Raw genomic sequence first — 25433 nt, forward strand, 5'->3', positions numbered from 1 at the left:
CATCTGGAAACATATTAGACTGTGCCAGAAACATCAACAGTGCCGAGAGGTGGTAGTACTGTAGTACTTACTACCGTTGAGGTTCTTGGGACTTCTGAGGTCAAATTTTTACGCCTTGTAATAGTTGGATGATTTTTCCAGCCCCAACTTCAGAAAATAATTCTTAGCGTTTAGAAAAGCTTCTCCAAAAAGAGCGGCAACAGCATTTTTGTGGCAACGTGAATGGGAGGGAGTGAACAGGAAGGAACAGTCTACATTTTCTTAGATCCAGTCAGCATGGCAGATGCTCTGCTGTCTGCTGCGCCATGCCAAAATTGGGGTGGGGCTGTGAAAAATGCCTTCGCCACAGGCACGCTTCTGCTGCTGCCTCTGCCGCCGCCACTGCAAAGCTCAGGAGAACGTGGAGAGTTCGCAGGAAGGGAAGGAGACTTTCTCTGAGGCCTTGAAAATAAAAATAATTCTTGGCTTGGAGTGGCTCCATGATTGATTGATTTACTCCTTCATTCTATTTTTTCCTACTTTTCACAAGTAACCCCCCCCCAGGTGGGATTAAAGTGATCCAAATTCTTTCCACCTTGGGGGGGGGGGAGGAAGAAGATCTTGGATCATTTTTGAGCTGATTCTGGGCACGCTCAAGTCAGTGCGCCCATCTCTGCTTGCAATCATAAATCAAGGTCAATTATAGAATAGGACAGAATGACCAAGTAAGATGGTCAAGTGGAAGTTCAAATATTTGCATTAAATTGACTTTATTCTCAGGCTAATATACACTTAGAAAGAGAGATTTGCACAAGTTTCAGACACTTGGGGGAGGACAGCCAGGCACTGTTTCCTACAGAATGCTTTAAAACTCTCTGTTTAATCAATGTATTTTTTTCTGTCTTTTTGGACTACGCTTATGCTTATCAGATATGGGCATGCACATGGCGCTGGATTCTTCAGTCATACTTTTTGTCTGGACAATGCAGCTTTCAACGCTTCTTGTGCTATCTTTAATAAGGGAACGACTTTCTCTTACTAGATAAAAAGGTTTGCTGCTAGCCCTGTTTTGTGTTAAAAGGCATCCCAATCAATATAGAGTGATTTTCATGCTCTTTTAATAAACAAACGTCCAGCTTCAGCAGCTATGAGTTGTGGCACATCTCAGTAAGCAGGTTCACTCTGTCAGTGCTTAAATCTGTATTGGGGCCTACATTTGGATAATGTTATTTTCAAACAAATGTTCTCTAGGAATTTGTCTGGCAGAGGCACCTTTTCAAGGAGGCACATGGAAAATGCACAAAGGTTAAATATTTTTACCTGCAATGTGACTCGAAAAAGATACTGAACTGAAAAAACACAATTTCCTTGCAAAAGGTGGTGATTTCTCTGCAATTGCAATGAATTCACTTTTATTTTACTTTATAAAAAAAAAAAAGCATACAGTTTTTTATTACCCTGCCTTTGCCTCTTGAGACCCTTTCCTGCTCAGAACATTTCATGGGATCTTATATGACTGTAGTAGATGTGTGAATAATTTGGACTCTATCACACTTCTTGCTGGAAGAACAAGCAGCCATGGCTTCAGCCTGGCTTCAATATGCACATTGACTGGAACTAGAAAATACCTCCTAACAGCATAGCAGCCCAATCTTATTCCCCACCATCACAGCAATGCAAAACTGGCAAACGCTGCATTCGATTGGGGGGGGGGGCAGAAGGCTTTACTGAGGAAAGGAGATTTTAAATCCCCTTACCCCTGCATAAACCTCTGCATAAACCTCCCAACCTGCAATGGGTCTCTTCAAACCTGTGCCAGCAAGTTTGCCAGCGCAAGTCCTAGGAGAGATAATGGACATGAAGGCTGCTGCCAGAAGGGATAAGATCTGGCGCTGGCCATCCGTGACGGATTCTCCCCTCCTGCGGCCTCCCCAATCCATTATGCCCCCTGTCTGCCTAGTTTTGCCCCCTCACTGCTTCCATTCCATCCTCCTGCCACCCCTCCCACCTCTCCTGTCATCTCATCTGCTGCAGCAAGCAAGGATGTTGGTGATGGCAGGGACTGGAAGGTGCAGGCCTTCCCACTAGCTCTCCTGGCGGCAGGCTAACTCACACACTGTTGGAATATCTTTTGTAACAGGTGCTGACTGCTTTATGGAAGTCAGTGCTGTCACAAGAGCCTCACTGCCTGATGGTGGTAAGGTGAAGATTGGACTCTTGATCACAGGAATGACATATTCCAGAGAACAGTCATGTCAGTTTGTTGAAGCAAAAACAGTCTCACAGCACTTTAGCAACGGGGGGAGAGGCATACTCACGAATCCAATACCCACTGATTCACTTATCCGCAGATCAGGTCCTCGGGGCCTCCTGCCCTTGCCCCCTCCGAGCTTGCCTCTGGAGGATGGGAGTCATTCCATGGTATCCATGCTTTCGCTTAACCATGGGGGAGGGGTTCCGGATATCCGGACATGCTTGTACAGAATATAAGAAATATGACAAATATTTATTTAATGAATATTGGTTAGCCTTTAAAGTGCCAAAGACTTTTTGTTGTTTTCTTTCATGGAAATGGGGAGATTGGTTAGAGTTGCTCTCTGGTGAGGAAGACTCTCTGCATGTATTCAGGCATTTTGTAGTGAAATTTCACATATTCTAATCTAGAGCCAAGTCCAGAAACTAAAAATGGACTCCTCGAATGAGTCAGATCATTCATAGGAACAAGTTCTATCAGATTTAAAGGTATAGAATAGTCCAGTGGTTCTCACACATTTAGCACCGGGACCCACTTTTTAGAATGATAATCTGTCAGGACCCACCGGAAGTGATGTCATGGCTGGAAGTAACATAATCAACAACTTTTCTTTCAAGCTTTTCAGTTTTAATTTCTTTCTGAGATTAAGGGTAGCAGAGATGTATAAAAATGAAAACAAAAGTAGGGCTATTGATATTGCCAAAGCTGTGGAACAGAGTGTGTGATTCTAGTCAAAGATAATTTACCTTCCATGACTATGAATGAAAGGGAAAATTTCTGATGGCACCGAGTAGAAGGATTTTACTTGTGCAAACATTTTTATTTTGCCTAATGCAAAACTGTGCTGAAGATAAATATAGAGATATGTATCGTTGTGATTGCCGTTTTGATTAACTAGAAGTAAACATTGGTTTGGAGCATTTTGTTTCTAGCTTATTGTTTGTTCACAATGCATTCCCAAAAGATCAACCCTTAGAAACAGCACCATAGGAAACCACAGGACTAAATGATAACATCTGTAAGAAATGGCTCCTTTTATTCAACAGAGCAGGAACGTGTATGTAAATGAAGGTATGCTGGAGTCATGAGCATTCTGGGAGACCACAAGAATGCACCCAAACTCCAAGAGTGCTAAACCTTGGAGGATCAGCTGTACATTAGGCAATCTCTGCAAGCAAAAACAAATGGAAGCTCTTGGTTCTCTGCTTCCCATGTTTTGATATATAATAATAAGCATGGGTAGGAAAGTATACATCCTGCTACAGGCTGGAACTGAAATGTATGTGGTCAGTTAAGAAGGCCACTGCTATGCTACAGTGTGCATGGTATTGCACAGCAATAGCAGCTGATAAAAATGCAACACAGCAATTGTGATCCCCCACCATTAACCCACATGACATGGCATCTCTCACCATTTCCCCCTGGAACATGCCTACACAAGGGGGTTAGCTTTCTCCCTGCTGCAGTTGGCATCCTGAATTTGACTTTCACTTCCTCCTAAGAAGTACCATTTGGGATTTTTTTTTTAAAAAGGAAGCCAGACATTGTCAAAGTATCTTCCTTTAGGGTAGTTAGGATGTGCCATTTTGCTGTTATTTGTTTGTTTGTTATTCACTGGTATTTTGTTCCTGGGATTTTGTGGAGAAGGTGCATTGTATGACAATGCTTAATAATAGCTTTTGGGCTCTGAAAAGCTGCCTTTTCTACTTGTCCATTCATGACCCCTTACATTCATGAGAGAAAGGGAATGAGAAATAGCAAGTGTATTACTTAGTTCTGATTATGCTTGGCATCGGTGCATCATTGGGGTTTGGACAACTGAAAGGAAATGTTTGGCCGGAAATGTTCAAGAACTGTGCAGATGCCTTTTCAATCTACTGCAGATTTAGCAACTAGTTACTGCAGAGTGTATTAACCTTTAAGCACATGGATACTTAGCATATTAAAGTGAAAGAAAGATATGCCGGTAAGTCCGAGTTCCCAGAAACAGCAAAGAGCTAGTAAACCAATGTCTTGGGTATGCAGCTTGAGGCTGTAGTTGGGGCTCACATGATGAAATGCTCTCCCATAAAAAAAAAAAAAATCCCTTGCGTATAGAAAACTAGCATGTCAGGGAGAAGGCTGTGTTAGATCCATTCTCCCTGAAAGCTAGATTTCTACATTTCAACAGATTGCAACAGATTTTTGCTTGCCAGTTGCTCAGCCTATACATTTCTGTTAGGATGAGAATGTTTGGCCCAAATCCAGGGCAAACTTACAAGTGAAAGGGTCCTCCAAAACTCCATTCCTCCATTCCACATTCCTTTTTGTTGCTGGCATCTGTTGAAGTGCCAGTGATGCAGAAGTTTTCCTCTTTGCAGGTACCAGCTGGCAGCCATGCCACCCCTTCGTTCCAAGAATGACCCTGTGAATGACTGTGTCTCAGGCTGCAATATCTGCACTACTCTCTTCCCATAGGAAACTGTGGAGTTGGCCTAGATCTTGCCACTGTTTGGGAAAAGAGAGCCTGACAATCTCTGTGTAGCTGATCTCAGCATTTATGGATATTTGATAAGAACCTGGCCCAATTTGTGGTGATTCATAATATGAAGGCCTGATCCTATTGGCACCAAGCACTGCCAGAACAAGCATTTTCGTGGTGTTAGGTGCTTTCCGACTGTTGCAAAAAAGATGATATGTTATTATACCTTGAAGCTCCATTTGCCTCTGACTAGTCTACCAATCAGCTGATTAGTCCATAGGTGATTTGTTGATCTTTCTTCCCAGCAGCAGCATCATGCGACCAGGAGCTTCAGTCTGCATTAGAAGAAGCTAAACAACCCCAAAAAGACAATGTCTTCATTCCAGAGTGTGCCAATGGTGGCCTTTACAAGCCAGTGCAGTGCCATCCTTCCACAGGATATTGCTGGTGTGTCCTTGTAGACACAGGACGTCCCATTCCTGGTACATCAACAAGGTAAGAGAATTTGGTGGAAGGTGGTCCTTGATGTGTGAAACCATTCCTTGCTACATATCCCACCACTATATGAAGTGTGGTTTACTGGTAGGCACGAGGGACAGGACTTTTTCATAGTGGTTGCGTTATAGAATCTCTTGCTGTGAGAGAGGCTTGTTTAGAAGCCTTCAAGAATCAATTAAACATTGATGGATTAAACATTATGGGGGGGCAGGATATAGTTCAGTGTTAGAGCAGCTGCGAACAGGAAGCAGGAAGTTAACATTCACTTTTAATCTCCCTTTTAGACTGCAGCTACTTGTCTACTCATCTTGCTATAAGCTTTTACATATAGCATTTGTTCAAGCAAGACACCTTATAACTTCAGGGCGATATAATCAACATAAACAAAGGGAATGGGCACAGGGGGTGTGAAGGGGCATGGAAATAGAGTTCCCCCTTATCCACCATTTCTGTTATTCATGGGCAGGGAGGGAAGGAACATATCCTCTGTGGATACTGGGGGACACCTGCAATGTAATAATAGCAGCCCTTACCAGTGCCTGTAATAACGTCAGATCAGTGAACTATAGGGATAGAAGCTTGTAGTTTGGCATGGGTACTGACTCTCACCAAACTCCTGGGTTCTGTTTATGGCTTGCACAAGTCACCATCTCTCAACCACAGCTCCCCACCTTAAAGTGAGAATAACTTTCATAAATCTCACTGGGTTAATGTAAATACAAACATGGTTGTAAAGCACACTGGATATGAAAAGGTGGTATATAATGAGAAGCTGCTTGCAGTAAATATGTCAGGGGGAAAAAATGCAATTTTGGAAAGATTTCCATTCTCAGAAACAGATCCTCCAGTCCATTTTTCACATGATCAGAATGAAGCAACAAGCCTGGAACCAGTAGAAAGAAGGAAAAAAAAGGATTTTTAACATGTTGCTAATAGTAAGTTCATGAATTTCAGCTGAGCCAGAAACATGGTAAAGAGCTGTGAGCCATGTTCAGCAGATGCACGAAGGTATCACTTTCCAAAGGAAACAATTTGGGGCTTGGCTCCTTTACGAATGCTTGTATGGAAGCTCACCAAAAGCCAAGTCAGTATGTTTAGCTTGATGCAAGCACAGATTGTTGGGATTGTTCTTTTTTTTTTTTTCCCATACAAAACAACATTTGCACAGAATAAGTTTTAGGAAGCCAGTCTGGCTGTGAATGACTTGAGACAGGTTACCTTCCTGACACTTGCCATTTACATTTTTCCAGAACAGCCTTCTTTCAACATATGCTCTCAACATGCTCTCAACATATCCCATAAGCACTTTTCTATAGCATTTGAACTCTCATCTGAATAATGGTCTTCTTATTCACTTTCCTGTTTGGAAAGACATTTCTACTCTCCTGGTTATTGCCTAACAGCACAGTCCTCTGCATGTCTAGTAAATCTCATTGAGTTCACTGGGGCTTACTCCTTGGTAAGGATCGCAGCCTTAATTGTAACAATTTGTACTCTTGCTGCTGCTGCTTCAGCCCCCTGCTTCTTCTAATCACAAAAAGACTAAGTAATGGGTCCAGAAGATGGTCTGAATAACACAATACAGTTCAACTGCTGAATCTAAGGAGGTCTGGTTCCTAACAATGCCAGAATGGGATACAACCTGGGAAACAAATGTAAGCCACTTTCAGCTCCTCTGAGAAAATGTGGGGTAGAAATATAATGAATAAACAAAACCCTTACTTTAGTCTCCAACTGGCTAACATTTCTTGACCAACTTTGTGCTAAGCAGTATAGAACAAAGAGGTTTGCTATGTTATAGAGTAGAATCCGTAATAAATGCAGCCTTGGTCAAAAGAACAGAAAGTATGAGCGTGGAATGCTAGGAAAAGGAGGTGGGGTGGGGGAGAAGAATGCAGAGTGGGGTATCAGATTAATCTGGGATCAGGCCAGTTGCCAGATGCTACATTAGCACACCCAGTCAGGGATTTCTCTTTCATTCTTTACTTGGCTGGTTAAAAGAGGTCATGAATCAGCAGTCACTATCTGCTCCATCCAAAGCTTGCCATCAAAACAGCTTCTGTGCCTCTTTCCCTAAAGGCGTCTCTTTCGCTCACAGGTCATTTACTTACCTGGGCATGAAATTGCATTGCACCTTCATGGAGTAACCTGCATCTGATGGGCTAGTGGCCAATTCCAGAAATGTTAGCTCCCCATGGACGACGTGAAGATAAATTCTGCATTGGGGGCCAGGGACTATCTATTTCATTCTAGTCATTCATGGTTTTCATGACTGACATAGCATCTAAACCAGGGGTGCTCACACTTTTTTGGTTCGAGAGCTACTTTGAAACCCAGCAAGGCCCGGAGATCTACCAGGGGGGAAGGAAGCGTCTGACAGACACCCCCTTTAATGTATGGAGCCCCTGCTGGAGTCTAGTCAGTTTCATCAGTTTTGTTGCTGCATGCCTGAAGAGCAGCTAAAGTGTCAGTTTCAGTGTCAGTTTAGTGTCAGCTAAATATGTCAGTTTCATCTAGTCACTAGACGAAACTGACATATTAACAGTTTGGAGAGACAGGGCTCCGCGATCTACTCATTTTGCCTCGCGATCTACCGGTAGATCGCAATCCACCTATTGAGCACCCCTGATCTAAACACTCTTAAGATGTGTTCCAATAGTTTAAAAGGAGTATTTTGTTTTAATGTGTGTGGATAGCAGCTGACTATCCTACCCAATAAATTGCTAAGTAGAAAATAGGTATGTTTACTTTTTTTTCTTTTTCATTTCATTTCATGTTCATTTTTAAAGTTTTGGTTTGTTTTGTCAAATTTTAGTTTCCATTTATTTGAATAATAATAATTATTATTATTATTATTATTTTGTATAGTATTCATTCCTTTCATTGTGCTTTTTCCTATTTGTTTTATTTGCTGTTGATTTCGCTGGGACACTCATCTAGTTATCTGCTGCCTGGAACTCTGTTGTCACATTGTTCATCCAGCAGTTGTGCGTAGCCGTTGTCTGCAGAATTGGGTTGCTCTGTACACCACCACAATTATACATTAATGTATATTTGTTGCAGCTGCAGATTGCCATATTTTACATGCAACAGCAGCAGTGGTGTGATGAAAGACACTTGAGCTGTGTGGTAAGCAAGTGATAGCAACTGCAACTTGTTGAGATCTCAGATGGCCTCTGCATGCTACTCATATATAACATGCATATATAACATGTGAAATGTAAAGCATAAGTGGCCACTTCAATTATTTTTCACTATGGATATACTCAGTTTCCAGGAAAAAATCTTGGAGTAAACCCTAGTTTATTAAAGAAGGACACATTCTTTTGGACTGGAGGAAAGCTCTCATCCTTGACACAGTACTATGATCTGAATCTCAAAGAACATGGTTGAGAAAGTCCTGTGCTTTGGAGAATGCCTGTCAGTTGGAGTTGGTAGTACTGCACTAGGTGGAACAATGACATGATTCATTATGATAATGACAAGGCAGCTTGTCATATGATCTGGGAGGTATCCACAACATCAGCCTGTGAAAGGGGGGCAGGCTGGTCCAGGTGGTCTCCTCCAAGTAAGGGAATATTTGTTACTTTGCCCAGGGGTATTTCTCCACTGTCCAAATGAGTCCACTCAGATTTGCGCCAGTGATTTTGCTGGTGCAAGTCCAAGTGGTCCCAGGAAGGTTGATCAATGCCAGGAATGGGGATAGGTTATCAGTGGTGCTGTGGCCACCTATACCATTCCTTCCCAGCTTTGCCCCCACCCACCGCAATCTCTGCCCTGTTCTTCCCCTTCCCTGCCCCATTCTGCCCATCACCCACACGTCCCCACCCCCCACACTGACTTTTTGGTGTCATGATTTTCCTGGGCCTGTTGGCACACAGTTTTTCACTGCTTCTGTTGGTGGCCCATCTGTATTCTGTGACATGTTGCCTTTCATAACAACCATAAAGCACAATACATCACCAGGATGTGAGTCCCGGCAATGCAGCTGGCCCATAGGATTGAGCCTTGAGCTGAGAAATTTCCCCCTGCATTCACCATGTATTTGAGGGAAGTGGTTTAACAAGATTTGCAGTGATCTTGCTCCCAGGAGGAATTAAGTTGCTCCTAGCTACTTGTAATCATTTCTCCCAATAAATTAGTAATCAGTTAAGGGTTAAAGCACATGTCAGTCTCTCTGTAAACCTTATGTCTTGTACTGACATTTGCAAAGGGGAAGTATACCTCTACAAGTGGATCAGCTATAACGCTGATACTCACATTGCAGCCAATAACTGGATTAAAATCCCATTTATTTTATTGCCTGTGAGTTTCTTGAGATTTCATGAGCTTTACAAGTGATGAAAGTGCATAACACAGAATCATGGGGAAAAAAACTGTGCAAGATTCTTGGAGCAATCTTTACCAGCTTTTATCTGTGACTAACACAAGTGAAATGTTGTGATGAATCTTAATGCTAGAATTCCACATTCTGGATATCTGGCACAGCTTTTCATGATCATTCAGGCCTGTAAAGATACAGGACTTGAAAGTTGGTATGGTCTGTATGATTTACAGATAGGTAACCTAATAAATGAAAATAAATTCCAGAGCAGTAGCCATTGTGGCCAACCCCCTGAGATACCTTATAATTTAATACAGGATTTGCTTTCAAGTCTTGAATCTGAAAAGGCACTTGCTGAAAACAATGAAGCAACTGGGCATGTTTCGCTTGCCTTAAGCAGAAGACAGTTCCGAAGAAACATCTTCCAGTATCTTCCATATTGGATAGCATCTAGAGCGGACAAGGTGCAGAACAAGTCTAAGCCATGAGTTCTGCATCACCTCCTCCTTACCAAAAATCCCAAGCCCTCCCCCTGAAAATCTAATTCCCAGTGTCAGCCTGTAGAACTCTTAGCAACATCACAAGATGTTGAACAGGAGGATGCAGAGAGGGTAATATACCAAAGTTAAGAGATGAATCACTAGTAGAGTGCAGCTCTGCTAGTAGTTCTCCTCCCAGCTTCTGCTTATATTTGCTCTCTAACCCTCTCATGCTGCATCCCATTCTGTTGCCATGGCTCTGTTGACTGTGAGATGACAAACGACACCTGCTGAAAATCCCCCTTCTACACAATTGCTAGAGGTTCAGGAGCCCTAAAGCTGGAAGGTTGGCCACCCCGGTCTAGATGCTATCCATAGTACTCAGCCATTTTCAACCACTGTGCCGTGGCACATTGGTGTGCCATGGATGGTCCACAGGTGTGCCTCAGGAGTTTGGGGAGGGTCATTTATTAGTATGGCCATTGGGGGATTTGAGCCCCCAACCAGCAGCATGGTGTGCTGTGTCAATTGTCAAAATACTGATGGTGTGCCTTGGCAATTCTAGCACCTTGTCAGTGTGCCATGAGATGAAAAAGGTTGAAAATCACTGTGCTAGATACTGGAAATGCCACTCCTTTATCTAGAGTAGGGTTCTCCCTCCTCTTTGCCAAGTTTTTCCTAGCGCATGTCAAGGACAGACAAATCAATTGGCTTCTGGGCCTTGGGGGAGGTTCTTAGAGTACTGGTTTTCAGCACAGCTTCCTCCATTCTTGTTCCTTATGAGCATGTGAACCCCACTGCCCATTGACATAATTTGAGATTGGTTGCAGTTTGGGCCAAACAAGAGTCTGATCTCAAGAGATGACAGGCTCAGGAATGCAGGCTGGTGACCTCATGGGCTTGAATTGCAATGTCTACCTTCAAGGTTGTTTGGCTTGGGATAGGTATAATAATTCAGCTTTCTTAACCCACTTTCAGCAGGTCGGCAGTGAAGAAGCTGGAGGTGCCATGACACTGGGTTTGGCGGGTGGTTTCACTCAAGGAGGTCTTGGCAGGTTAGCTGTCTTCTCCAGGGTAGGTGCCTGCACTTAGGGGGTTGGAGTGAACTAGGCAGGATCCGCTGCAGTTATTGATTGAGGCTGAAATTCTATATTCACTTTCCTGAGAGTAAGCACCATTGAACACAGTGGAACTTCTGAGTAGACATGCATAGGCTTGTACTGTGACTGTATGTTTTCTCTAATCCAAAAACATGGCCCTAATTCATACCAGATCCCTTTGTCTCATGTGTTATATGGGAAAATACACTGACAAATATTTATTCTAGACCAGTGTTTCTCAATGTTTCTCCACTGTACCACTTCACATGGTCCACACATTCATCATCGCCAATTACTTCTGAGTTGGGAGGCCAGATTTGACATGACAGGCACCAGTAAGAGGCTCAGGGTGGACTGGAGGGATTTTCATGTGCAGAAGAGCATGCTTTGGAGCACTGCCCACTGAGCCAAACCTTCTACGGCTGTTTGCTGTGTCACATTCCTGGTCTTGCTGCTGGGCTGCAGGTGTCCAGGGGTCCTGCAAGTACCACCAGACACCACCCCAAGTACCACTGGTTGAGAAACACTGTTCTAGATGTTATTATGTTTTATGGCAGCATTTCTCAAACTGTGGGCCACTAGGTGGGCCACGAGCCAATTTCAGATGGATTCCCATCATTTCACTGTGTATTTTATTTTTAGTATATTCAGCTTGACACTACCATGCAATGACTGACTGTGAGATGACAAGATGACAAACAAGATGGGGAAATGTTACAGATCTGTACTTTTAACAGGCTACTATGTATATGTTTTTAACTATGATAGTCAAAGAGGCTTATTGTGGATAGAATTGCAGCCTTTGGAATGTTTGGTGATTTTTTTTTCAAACAGATCAGCAACTGCTGGGAAGGGTTAGGAGAGTTCTTCTCAATTTTAAATAAACTTTTAAACCTGCACTTACTGTAAACTTACAATTTACTTAATTTGATTTTGCTGTATGGGGTGTGTTTTGCCAGATTCCAAGGCCAAGCTCTGCCTGGAGAATTATGTCCACTTTAAGCTAATTAACTCCCCTTCTTTCCTCAAAAATGACCCTGGTTCTGCCCTGCAGTACTGCTGGACCCCACCACCAGGGTAGCTCACCTGTTTAACCTACAGAGGTCCTCCTTCCTACCAGCAGCCTCCCACCACCACCACTACTGCAGCCCCTTGGTCCTCAGCAGGTATTGGGCACAGCAGCCAAACACCAGTCTTAGTGTCTCCAGCAGCTTCCAAAGTCCATTCACACATCAGTCCATTAGTCATCAGTTCCTCAGTCCATTAATCCAGTCTGTCCTTCCTCAAGCTTTCCTCCTCCTCCTGCTGCCCACAAACCCTTCCTGCCTCAGGTGCTCCTTATATCCCTGAGGGCCCTATTGCCTTCAAGTGGCTGCAGCTGTGCAGCACACACTGCTGGATGCCCAGGCCTTACCCTTAAAGGGGCCACTGCTGACACCACACCCTACCTCCTTGACAGATCTATGGAGATTCCAATACAGGGTGGTGTTAAAAAATTTTCTTGCTTGATGATGTGACTTCCGGCTATGATGTCACTTCCTGTTGTTCCCAACAGACTGTCATTCTAAAAAGTGGGTCCCGATGCTAAAAAGTTTGAGAACCACTGCTTTACAGCATTGGCTGAAACAGTTTGCTAAGGATTCTCAAGCTACAGTGATTGACAGAAAACTGCTTGGCATGTTGTGAAATCAAGCCCAGGCCTTTTCCAAACCCATTACTGAAAATAAATTTCTGAAAAGGCTCAGCAATGCTTATCTCAGAGAATGGCATGAGGTGTAATTAATACATTTCTAGTTTTATTTGGCATAAGTCTACACGTATGGCTATGATTTTAGCAAAAGCATATGTACAAGTCCTGTGCAGAAGTTCATTGTGACTACATAGCTTTGGATATGGCAGGTTTTCCAAATTAAATTGACTTCACCTTGTTGTCTTTTCTTCTCCCTGTTCTCTCTTCAGATATGAACAACCAAAGTGTGATAACAGTGCCAGAGCTCATCCAAGCAAAACAAAAGATTTGTTCAAAGGGCGCCAGCTTCAAGGTCAGTGTATAATAAATGGTGTTTAGCTAGCATGTTTATTCACTGAATTAACCTGGGGAGAAACTTCATTCTCTAGGAACCCACAGCAAAAGGGCTCCATTGCTCTGTTGATTTTCAATTTGAACACGTCTAGAGCTGCATTGCTAGTTGAGGGGAGTGTAAGGGAACCTGCAATGGCATTTAGTCTGGAGGCATTTGATTCTACTGTTATGGAAACTGGAAGAAAATTTGCTGTGTTAATAACAACAAAACATAATTGGAATTTTACTGCAGTTTTTTTAAGACAACATCTACATCAGTCATTCCCGAAGAGGTCAATACACACAAAAACTATGTTAGAATACAATACATAGAGATACTCTTTTTAAAACGTATATGTATAATCTGCTCTTTTTAAGCAGAGAAACTGCATTATATAGTTTTTATGCCAAACAAAATTGGTTTGCTTCAGAAGAAGTAGAAAAACTCTTTGTACAGGCTGGCCCCCATATGCACAGGGTTCATACTCGATCGAGCAATTCAGCCCTCTCCATTTCTTATATCCATTTAAAACCTTGTGTGAGTTAAACATAATTTAAATGTTGAACAGATCTTGGACTGACCTTCATAAGAGTAAGTACTATTCTCAGATCCAGTGTTATCTTAATCATTTAAATATGGACTCTAATAACCTGGCATGAGAAGCTGCCAAATTTCACACTTCCCCACACCCATCCCAATACTTCATTGTATACATTTCTCTATGAAGGCAATAGTAATGATATGAGATGTTCTGAAACATTTTTTTGACAAAGGCATTGTTAACAAAAATTTCCCAAGCTGTCTGTTCCTACCTTGTTCTTTCTTTTGGGTTTAGATTCAGAACTTTAGAAAGACAAGGCTTTAACAAAAATCTTCCCTTCAATACTTGCTCTACGTTTATTCTAATCTAACCGCTGTTGCAACATGAGCTCATAATTGCTGTGAAGTGGTGAACAGAACATGGATTTCTGCTTACCCTTAAGAAACCTCTGACTTGCAAGCCCTTTGGTTTTGATGTTATTGTAAGGCCGCAGGCCCACTAGTTTCATTGTGTTTGTGCACTCTATTTAAATGCAACCTTTGATAAAACTGTAAGCGTGGACATTGTTCCTTTTAGACAGAAACACTTTGAAGTGTCCCCCATGCAAATGATAAGACATGACAAAATCCTGATTAATTTCCTCAGCCTCCGCTTCCAGAGTTTATTCAGTTTACTGACGAAAACCACAAGTATGAAATAATTTATTCCAGACTATGTTGCGTCAAAGAGGTCACTTCACATGAAGCAACTTTTGCAGCAGCCAAAGGCCGCTACCCTCACTGTTGTACCCGTGCGAACTTTGAATATGTCTGTAGGTCTTGCACTCACATAATGTTTTGAAAAATCTTTCTCTCCTCCCTAATTCTTGCTCTAATTCTACAATTTTATGAAAAATCTCCTTTACCAGAAATATGCAAACTCCAGGTCTTTCTCTCTGAATATTATCAAATTGTAATATCCACAGGCCAACTTGAAACCTCTCTTTTTCAGAATAAGTCCACGTAAATGAACAGAACTTACTTTAAGAACAGCAAAATCATTTTGATAATATCCTTAGAATAATTTCTGCTGGTAAGGAGAATGCAAATTACTGAGGTGTGTGGTGTTCTTAACCGCAATGGACGACATTTGTAATATGAAAGTGCAACAGGTGTCACAAAATGAAGCATATCATTGTAACTCTCATTCACTGGGATTAATGACAAATGGCTAAATGACTATACAAAGCTGCATCTTCTCTCCATGTAATTCCACAGCAGTAACATATATGGATGTTTTTGCTGACCATGGGTGTTCCTGGGAGGGGGGCAAAACGATAAGTGTTTCATGTGCCTGAACACCTGTGCAAAGTGGCCCCTCCCTGTTATCTGCAGAGCTATTTGGAGCAGCAAGAGTTAAGTAGAAGTGCCTCCTCCAAGTTGCTTTGATTGCCGAAACTGGCTCTGCAGTTGAGGGAGAGGGGCCGCAGGCATTTAGGCTCATGGAACACTTAATGTCCCGTCCCGTCCCCCGGAACATCAGTGTTGCTGACTCTGCTGTTAATCTGAACATCTTGCACAAGAGCATATATATATATATATATATATATATATATATATATATATATATATATATGAAATGCAGTGTTATATGATCTATGGCCTTGTGGTTCTTGGTCATTCCCTCTCAATTGCCCTTAAGCACTCAATCCCAAGATTGGGAAAGTATAGGTGGAAGAAGAAATCTAAGGCAGTCTGGGCAGAGGTGGAGAACCCAAGAGAAGAGTTAAGTCTGAGGTGGACAGCTGAGCCTGAGGAAGGTGCCCCCTACCCCTGCACCAACCTGCCACTACCTTCAGCCTGCTGCTTGGACAGAATATGACACAAGGATAGGGATGGAAGGGTTTACCTCTTCCTGCAGAGCTTATAGCTCCACTAATGCTTCTTGTCAAAGTGGCCATTGGGGAGAATGTTGAAAGCTGAGAGGTTCTTTGCTGGTCGCTTTACAAGAAATGGCAGTGGAGCTGCAGGCTTTACGGAGAGAGGATGACTCCAGAGAAGATGGGAAGGGGGAAGGTTTATATTATCCCACAGACTGATGAACACACACACACACACACACACACACACAGAGAGAGAGAGAGAGAGAGAGAGAGAGAGAGAGAGAGAGAGAGAGAGAGAGAGAGCCCATTATTTTAGTTAATCCAAAATGCGAGTACAATTTGAGTATCCCTTATCCAGACTACTTGGAATGGGAAGGTGTCTGGATTTTGGATTTGTCTGAATTTTGAAATAATTGCATAAATATAATGAGAAATGTTATTTTCACTGTGACCCATACGGGTGTGTGCTGGCATCTTTGACGTTTATCAGTAACTGTGGAGTTACACACCACAGAGAAGAGAATTACAGACTATACCTGCACTGTATGTGGGTACAAGCACATTCTTGTATTCACACTACAGAAAGTACTTTTTAAAAAAGTCTTGGACAAAATGACTGGATTTTGGAATAGTCTGGTGTTTGGATGACTGAATAAGGGATAACCTACCTATATTTATTTCATCATATCAGGTAGGAACCAGAAATGTATTAGAGGAAATCAGCTTACTCAGTGGGGCTTTCTCACCTCCAATCAAAGCACCAATCACCCTCTAAAAAGCCTCTCCTGAAGGTCAAAGGATCCTACAGCAGGATACGAAAAGGGATGCAGGGAGAGTGAGGAATTGTTAAAAAAAAAAAAAAAAATAGGGGAAGATGCTGATTCCTATTTGGTTTGCAACTTCTCACACCCCATTCCATGTCCTTTCAAAGGATATTCCTGCCCTCAGGTGGGACTTTCCAGGAGGTGCAGAGGGCCAGAAAGGGAAGGATGGGGGGGGGGGAAACCTTGTTGCATGAACAGACTTCCATTCATGCAACTCAAGATACTACCTAATGTCTTTAGGCAACCAATTTTAGGTCCACCCTGATATGATGAGCATATTTACTATAGTTTAAGAATAAATGGTTTAGCACCCAATCCTAAAGAGTGCATGCCGGCTTACTGCACTGTCACAAATGTGCTGTAAGGCACATTTGCGGGCCCTACAACCGGTGGAGCACCAGCGCTAGTCCAGTGCTGGGCTAGCGCCGGTGGAGCACCGAAGCTCTGCTGCTTATTGGGGAGCACTTAGTGGGGACTGCCTGGCAGTGGAGAGATACGTAGAGGTGTGGGGGGAGGCTTGGAGAAGGCATGCCAGGGAAAGGAGCTGGGTGGGAGGGAGGTGGGACCAGTGAAGCTTTGCTCCACCAGATCCTGATCCTCCATGTTGGGCTGTCTGCCCGACACAGAGGCTCTAAATTGTACACCAACCTTTGGGTTGCCGTAGAATTGAGTAGCCCCATTGTGGAGATACTTGCCTTACCTAGGAGTAGGGGATGAAAGTCCCCTTCTCCTGAGGAGGCAGTGGCGGTTGCCTGGGGCACGCTGGATGCTGCAGCAGCCATTTTCGGAAATGTGCTGTGCAGCTCAGGATTGGGCTGTCAGTCAGTAAAGGCAGTAGTAAAATGTTGGGGCTTATTAGCAACTGGCTAATTAGTTTCTGTGTAAACTTATCTACGTTAGAAAGACTTTTCAGTATTACCAGTCCCCTGTCTTTCTTTTTGAAGTGATATAAGAGTATCTCTATGGTGAGGAATCCCTTTGTGTAACCATGGTGTCACCAGTGGCATTTTATCAACCTTTTGCTTTTTTTTCTACCTTTACTGTATGTTTGTTCTTATAAGAGAAGAAAACAATAAATCTGCATATTCTAAGAGCATATCACTTGCACATAATGAAATTAGCAATAAAAATGTTGGATCATCTGGAATCTGATTACCTGTATCCATATATAATATATCTTGTTTACGTCATGCCTTGGCCTCTGATTTCAGCTAACGTGGTCAACATCCTCATGTTAGTTGTCATTGGAGGGTACATACACGTTCTGTTTGGCAGTTCACCTTCCTCTATAGCTCCCTATCTATTTTTAAACTCCGGAATTATGAAACAATTCTTTTCTGTGATAAGGGCTCATGATTGATCACATGACTTGATGCTCTTTTTGGAGAACAAGCAAATGTATCAGAACTGACATTAACTGGTTTTCTGTTGTAGCCGTCACACTTTGAAGTAATTATTTCCTCAAATTACAAGAGGGCTTAGGCCCTGTTTCTTAGCCACAGTCCTAATGTAGTTAAGAATATATCCCTTTTCCATGTTACAGTTTTGATCCTGTTTCAGATGGACAGGCTAGTGTTGTTTCTACAGCAGGAATACGAACCTAAGTGGCAGCCAAACTTAAAACCTACAAGAATCCGTATTAATATTTCACAGACTCTAAAGCCATTAATTACGTGAACAACATAGAGTATAGTCGTGTGTTCTCTTGAGTCTTTGAACGTCATAGTGACTGCATAGTTGTCACATGGCACATTTTTTCTGTCTGCTGAGACGTGTGAAAGTAAGAGGATTACATCTTTTATGATGTAACCAATTAGTTGCAATCACTGAATGAGCTTGTGTGTAAACTTTTTTTCTGTTTTTCTGTTTCTAAAACCTAGTTTTAGGTGTTTCTCTTCAAATTTTTAAAGAAAACACTCAGTTTAGTAATGAGGTGAGTTTTGTACACAAATGGAGTGGGGCCTTAAAGCATGAGATAGCATTTCCAGCATGATACAAACGTCATTGGAAAACTAGTATTAACATTGGAGATTAGGGAACTTCACAGATGACTCTGCGTAAGCAAGCTTGAGTGACATTTGGACCAATGCATGAATTGTATTCATGGTCAAGCAAACGAGAGCAAAAATACTAACACAGGGAAAACCGAGGGGAAAGTCAGAGATCAGCCTTTTGTCCCATGACAATGAATTCTGAATTCATGAAACAAATAAAGTCTAATGTCTGAAACTGGGGGTGCCCATGGCAAGCTCTGATAACTCTAAATGAACAAGGCAAGTCTTTATGCCGGGGGGGGGGGGGAAAGGCAGACTTTTACAACCCAATTTCTATGCCAGCCTCCACCAGTGCGAGAAGCATGTGCACTGTTGTAAGGCATGTTGCACCAGTACAGAGGTTTGTCCCACTGGCAGAAAAGCCTGCTGGCCTCCTACCACCAGTTGGAGGCCAGCACAGGTAGGCGCCCTGCAGGATAGGGGGGGGGGGTGGAACAGGGCGGGGAGGGGTAGAACAGGGTTAGGGAAAGTGGGACGGAGGGTGGATCAGGCCCAGGAGGGTGCAGGGATGGCAGGGGAGCCTTCACCATATCTTGTCCCCCCTCCCAAGTCTGACAACCTAGCATGGAGCTTCATGGACTTGCACCAGGTATTTCACTGGCATAGATCCAAGTATCCCCATGGAGGCCGCTAGGTCTTTACCTGGGGTAAGGGGCAAAGGTTTCCTTACCTCAAGGAGACCTTCAGGAGCTTCTGTTTCCATGCTGGATACAGTGAAGACTGTACCAGGCCCACTGCACCTCAGCATGGGAATTTAGTTAGGGTTGGGCTCTTAGATAACAGGCAGCCTGAACTAACCTAAGCCTTCCCCCATTGATGCAGCCATGCCAATGGGGTGTGCTCTGTATCCTGCAGAGCTGTAAATCTTTAAAAAGCTATTTTTTGTACATCAGGGTTAAAGAGGTAGGGATAAATGATGGCCTCAAAATACTTCATACAACCCACTTGACCTGGTTTACCAGTGAATAACACTTAGTTCATGAAAAATCTTTCATTGGGAATTACTAATGGGGAGAGATTAGAAATTCAGGGCAATGAGCTTGAATTTTTCATCTGTCCTACATTTATTTGTTTATAATTCTGTAAAAAAAAATGGGTGGAAATTTGCCAAAACTATTTTTATAGAGAAATCTTTAAAATATATATAGAAGCTGATATGTGTGTGTGCAAGTTTCGGATTGTTACATAGTTTTTTGTTGTTGTTTTTTAATTTTATCTGGAGTATTTGTGGGTTAAAACAAAAATTACCAGCCCTCCTGCCACACATACCTGTATTCATCATTTTTGAAACATCAGTGTCCAAGAGCTAACGTTGTCCTATTTTCCAATACTTTACCTGTCCAATTTCCTGGAGACAATGGTTATTTGCCCGAGGGGACCAGGCAAATGGCTATTTGCAAGCCCCACTAAGCAGTATTGTAGTATTGCACAAGTGTTATAATTTCCAGCGAAAACATAAGAGGCCTCAGAGAGCAAAAATTCAGTGTGTCCCCCCACCCCCCACCCCAAGAAATATATGGTACTTAAACCTCCCTGGAAACCTTTTCTTTTTATTACAAAAATCTGGCTTTTGCTGTTTAACAAGAGCTGGGTGTAAAATCCAGGTGCCATCAAAATGAACCTTTGTTCGCACGGGGATCAAAAGATTAACATATTTCTCCATAATGAACAAAATATTGTCTCTGTCTTTCCAAAATTAATATGCTTAAGGGAATGTTGCACAAGAAAAAAAGAAGTGAAATAATTTCTGAAGCTACAGAGATAGTTAAGCAATGAATCAAGCTGCACAGAAGGATGGTAGAAGTTTCTCCGTGAGATGTTTTCAATAAATTCCAAACATTTGTTGGGAATATTATTGAGATTGGATTGAACACCGAGACTAAGACTGCAATCCTTTACCCATTTATCTGGGCATAAGTTCTATTAAACTCAGCAGGGCTTACTTCTGAGTAAATATGCACAGGATTTCATTGTAAGTTTCATGTTAGATCCCGCAGTATGATACAACAGCCACTCCTTCTCTTAATCCACTTATATGTTTCTCATCTGATTTCATTATATCTGGGTACAGGTGTATTGTCTACACCAGCATTTCTCAACAAGTGATACTCATACCACTGGTAGTACTTGAAGTGGTGTCTGGTGGTATGTGCAGGACCCGCAGACCCCTGGTGCCTAGCAGCGAGACCAGCAATCCAACACTGGACAGGCAGAGCTCCAGCATGCGCTTTTTATGTGCTCAAAAAAGTCCTCCTGCCCTCCTAAGCCTTTTGCCAGTGTTTGTCACATTGCACCTCACCTCCCAATTCAGAAGTAACTGGCGATGACATCATCACCAGTTACTTTCGGTGGCAGTTCCAATAGGTGGACCATGCAGAGTTCAGCAGCAGGGGACAAACGTTGGGAGGATGCTCTACACAAAGGATTTTCATTAGATTTCTGATGAGCACTCCCTTTAGGAAAATAATCAGCACCTCATCAATATTTCTCTTTCCTATTCTTTATTTCATTCACTGGCATTCCTGGAGGGGGGGCAAAGCAGTGAGTTACTTCAGGCATCGGGACGCTGGTGTAAAGCAGCCTGTCCCCCTGGGAGCCAGTCGCACCTGTGAAAGAAAAGCAGAGGCTTCTCCTCCGCTTTGCTCTTGCCTTCCTGAATGGTTTGGAAGCGGAGGGGGAGGGGCCACTTTACACCGACATCCCAATGCCCGACATCTTGATGCCCAACTGCTTTGCATCCCCTCCAGGAACTGATTTGCCCGCCCCCCCCCCCCACCTTCAGAAAATGATTTCATTTATATCCCACCCTTCCTTTATATTACCCTCCAAGAATCTCAGGGCAGAATCCATGATTTTCATCACATTTTATTCTCACCAAAACCCTGGCAAGAAGGTTTGACTTAGCAATGGTAATTGGTTCTAGGCAGCTGAGAAATCTCATGGCTCCTCCTGTGCAACTGACATACAAATATTCTTGGAATTATATTAGTGAGCTAGCCTTGACAGGGTGTCCGCTGGTACTACATGGAAGAGGCTGAAATGTCTATCTGGTCAGTGACATTAGGTGCATCACAGCAATGACAGAAGCAATGGGTGGAGCTATGCAGTGCTGGCGCTGTGTCTACAGAGTGGCTAATCCGAGCATAATTGGTTTCTCCTTCTGTTTCCTGCGGTCTGGGTATGGCGCCTGCATTGTGCATTGTCTACTGCTACCAAGTGTCCACTAAAGGCAGGTTCCCTGTTCATCTCAGTCACCATGTAGTGGCTGCAGTTAGGCTCTCGTTATTCTTTGTGCCCCACTTTCAACGCACACTGCTATTGTGGGAGCTGTTATTAAAGACTGTGCTGGAACCCTTAATGTTACAGCAGACCTAAGAGCCCTGCTGTACCTGTGGTGAGTATGTGGCTTCTTCCTGCTCCCAGTGTTTCATGGCATTCCAGTGAATCTAATCTTCAATCTAATGGACCACTTGGTAAGCACAGTTGTTCAGAAGATCCTTACTTCCATTAACAAAATGTTAATTGAGACTTCACTGCCATTATTATTATTCTTTATAATAATAAATCAGTAATATATTCTGATATGCAAATCCTTGTCTTGGTTTGCAAACTGTACGAGAAAGTAATAAAAATACAAAATAACAGGCTCAAATTTTTGAAAATGGGCATGATTCCCTTCTCATGCACATGCATGCATTTCATGATACTTTCAATGAGTTAATCTACATTACTGATTATGCCTATTGACTAGCAATACAATATTGTAGCAATTTATGTTAGAAGTTGGAGAAAGAAATCACAATGCTGCCTTTATTGCTGTTCAGTTGTTAAGTCATGTCCGACTCTTTGTGACCTCATGATCCACAGCATGCCAAACCCCCCTGTCTACCATTAACTTCCTAAGTTTGTCCAAATTCATGTTCATTGCCTTCGTGACACTATCTAACCATCTCATCCTCTGCTGTCCCCTTCTCCTTTTGCCTTCAATTTTTTCCAGCATCAGGATCTTTTCTAAAGAGTCCTCCCTTCTCATGAGATGACCAAAGTATTTAAGCTTCAGCTTCAGTATCTGTCCTTCCAATGAACAGTCAAGGTTGATTTCCTGTAGGATTGACTGATTTGATCTCCTTGAAGTCCAGGGAACTCTCAAAAGTCTTCTCCAACACCATAATTCAAAAGCATCTATTCTTAAGTAATGGTGCACTGAATTGTTATATACTTGTTTCAAATGGAAACAAGAATTACATCCCGGTGTTTTAAAAAAAACAGACTTCTGCCATGCATTTGTAAAATGGAACAAGTCTGCAGCAGGGTCTGCTAAAGAGAAGGAGGCTTGCTTGATTTCAGTGGAAGTCTTGAGCCCTTTTCTCAGGAGGAGAATAGAAGGTTAACTTTGGCTGCAGCTTTACCCTAAGAGGGTTGCATTGTAGATTAACAGCCCTCTAATCATCTCAGCATTACTTTTCCCAGTGCTGCAACTTGCTTGAAAAGCCCTGGCCCCTGAGTGACCTCACAGATAAGGCGAGGTGATAATCTAAGCTTGATTTATTGGCAGAAATTTCTCCCCCTTATCTACGGTAGTTAATTTACCCATTTCCGTCACAAAGGAGTTCAAAGGAAGAACAGCTTGATATGGGAATGTCCAAAAAGTTTAGGAATGTTTCTTTGTACTTTGGCAAGATCTGCTTAGTATATAATTAAACTGTTCGGTTCAGCATATAGTGAAAATCCTTTAGCAAAAAAACTGAAGCAGAGACTTTACAGCCATGTACCATGTGACCATGTAGGTCCCATTACATTATATTGATGCAAAAGAGAAATTCCCAAAACCCAGTCATATTCACCATACTATTCAGCACACCTCTGTTTTCACACTCTGCTTGTTTTATTTTCCGGTTCACTCATACTAGGGAAGTTCTTTGGAACCTTATACATAATTTGAAACCAGTAATGTTTTCATTGAATTGAATTTGCTGTATAAGCTGTTCTACTACATGATGTTTCATTGCTTTATCAGGAACTGTACAACAAGGATTGCAAACACATCTCCAGATAGACAATAAGAAGTGTTTTACAATCTGAAATGGTTAAACTGTGTATAGGGTTTTTCTTACCTTGTCAAGACTTATTGTTGCAAAAGTGATTTCTTCTGGCTGTACTTAACACAACCCAGATGATAGTACAACCAGGAAAAAAGTTATATGTTTCATACTGCAGGCTAAAGCAGTGTTATAAACTGCCTACATAGGGCTGCAAGCAAATGATGTAATCAGTCTGTGACAGATCTCTGTACACTGTCAATTCTGTGCTATGGAAGCTAGGTCTTTCCTACATCAGGTACTGCTCTGTGGGCTAAGTAGCTTTAGCTCATACAGAGCAGTAGAGCAAATATCCTACATGCAGATAGTCCCCAGTTAAGATGTTCTCAGAGAAAGACCCTACAGCTTTGTACTTTGTTGAAAGTAAGTATACCGTCTTCTCCTTGGCCTCTGCATGGACCATGACTGTAGCCAATTTATGAGATATTAATTCACAACATTGATCAGGCTGCTTTAATGAAGCTTTCCATTTTATATAATTTTCCAAATCTATTTAAAAACTCAATGCCAGGAATAAATGGCATCCTTCTGTTGACTTTGAAGGCCAATGAAGTAAATGCTTCAGTACAAGCATTTTAATTTTGAAGTGTTAACTAAGATCAAGTGTGCATTTTTGTCATGGAGATGAATTTATATAACAAATCATTTATAGCTGGCTACCAGCACATAGTATGTCTGCAGCCAAAGATTACTCCATGGTGGCCAAAATGCATTTAGGGTGACGTGTAGGTGACTTGTTCCAGGTTCTGGGTAACCTCCATCACTCTTCCTTTCTGTTTATTTATATATTAGCCAAGTAAATAACACATTGTGGAGTTGCTCAGGCACAATCACTGAGATGCATCCCAAACTGGTAGAACAGCATGAGACATTTAAATTCTCTGATACTTTTATTCCTAAAGCATTCAAACTGATTCATCGCCTCTGCTAAACAGGTGTACTGATAGCTTGAATTGCTGGATCCATTTAAAGTTTACTGTGCCTCACAAGAGAGGGCTTATAAGGACCAGAAGCTGTATTTTTACCTAGAGCTTCCTGGAAAAAATAGTCCATTATGGAGGTAGCATTTCCAGTGTTTATTAAACCAGAACTTGCTGTTGGTCTCAAGTCATGTTTACTTTTGAAGGTCATTAATTTCCCAGAGACAGACAGGTGGATTGATGAAACCAAGGTCATTTGGGAAGAACCAGTGTGCTGGGAGATTAAAAGCTCCCCACTTATTCCACAGTGAAAACCTTGTTTTGCAGAATTCTTCAGCTGCTTGGACTCTGGCCTTGGAGATTTCTGCAGGCAGTTGGGTGAATGCTTCATTGTTGTTCACCCTCCTTCGTCGGGAACTGTGTGGTGTCATGGGCTGACTCTGCTTACTAGACATTTCTTGTTGAAGATTGGAGCAAGGAAAAGGAATGTGAGCAGATGCACATCGGACAATGTCTCTCAGATCATTAAAAAAAAAATCTTACCCATGCAAATAATTCCTGCACAACAAAGAACTGAACCCCAGATACTTTTTAAAAATAGTGTAGAGTTCTTATCATAATACTTTTAACAATTCTATACAACAACTCACCCCATTAGCCATATTCTGGAATGCGGAAGGGTTGTGCAGATGAGGTGTATACACACACAGTCAGGTAGTTGTATATACATATACCTCAGTTTATCACATGTGGGGGAAACTAAGTCCTTCTGTTGTGCAGAGACCAAGAAATCAGGCCTAATTTGGAAGTTGTTATGTTGGTCAGGTCTTGTTACATGCTACAGTCAATTCAAGTTGTTGGATAATTCCTTTAGACCTGGCATATGGTTCTTTAGGCCAAAGTTCATGGGGGTATGTGGCCATGGTGGCATCCTCTTCCCCCCACAAGGTGGAAGCTCAGTGTCAAATGAGCTGGA

At 42.3% G+C, this 25433-nt stretch overlaps 1 protein-coding gene across 1 annotated transcript in view; it reads left to right on the forward strand.

Moving 5' to 3' along the window:
- SMOC2 (SPARC related modular calcium binding 2) overlaps positions 1–25433 on the forward strand; it is a 105769-nt gene that overhangs the window by 48882 nt on the left and 31454 nt on the right. The window contains exons 8-9 of the mRNA XM_066622995.1: positions 5000–5189; positions 13055–13137. Of these exons, the coding sequence (XP_066479092.1) occupies positions 5000–5189; positions 13055–13137 (273 nt within the window). The remainder of the gene's footprint in view (positions 1–4999; positions 5190–13054; positions 13138–25433) is intronic.

Source organism: Tiliqua scincoides, chromosome 1 (assembly GCF_035046505.1).
Source record: "Tiliqua scincoides isolate rTilSci1 chromosome 1, rTilSci1.hap2, whole genome shotgun sequence".
Lineage (NCBI taxonomy): Eukaryota > Metazoa > Chordata > Lepidosauria > Squamata > Scincidae > Tiliqua > Tiliqua scincoides.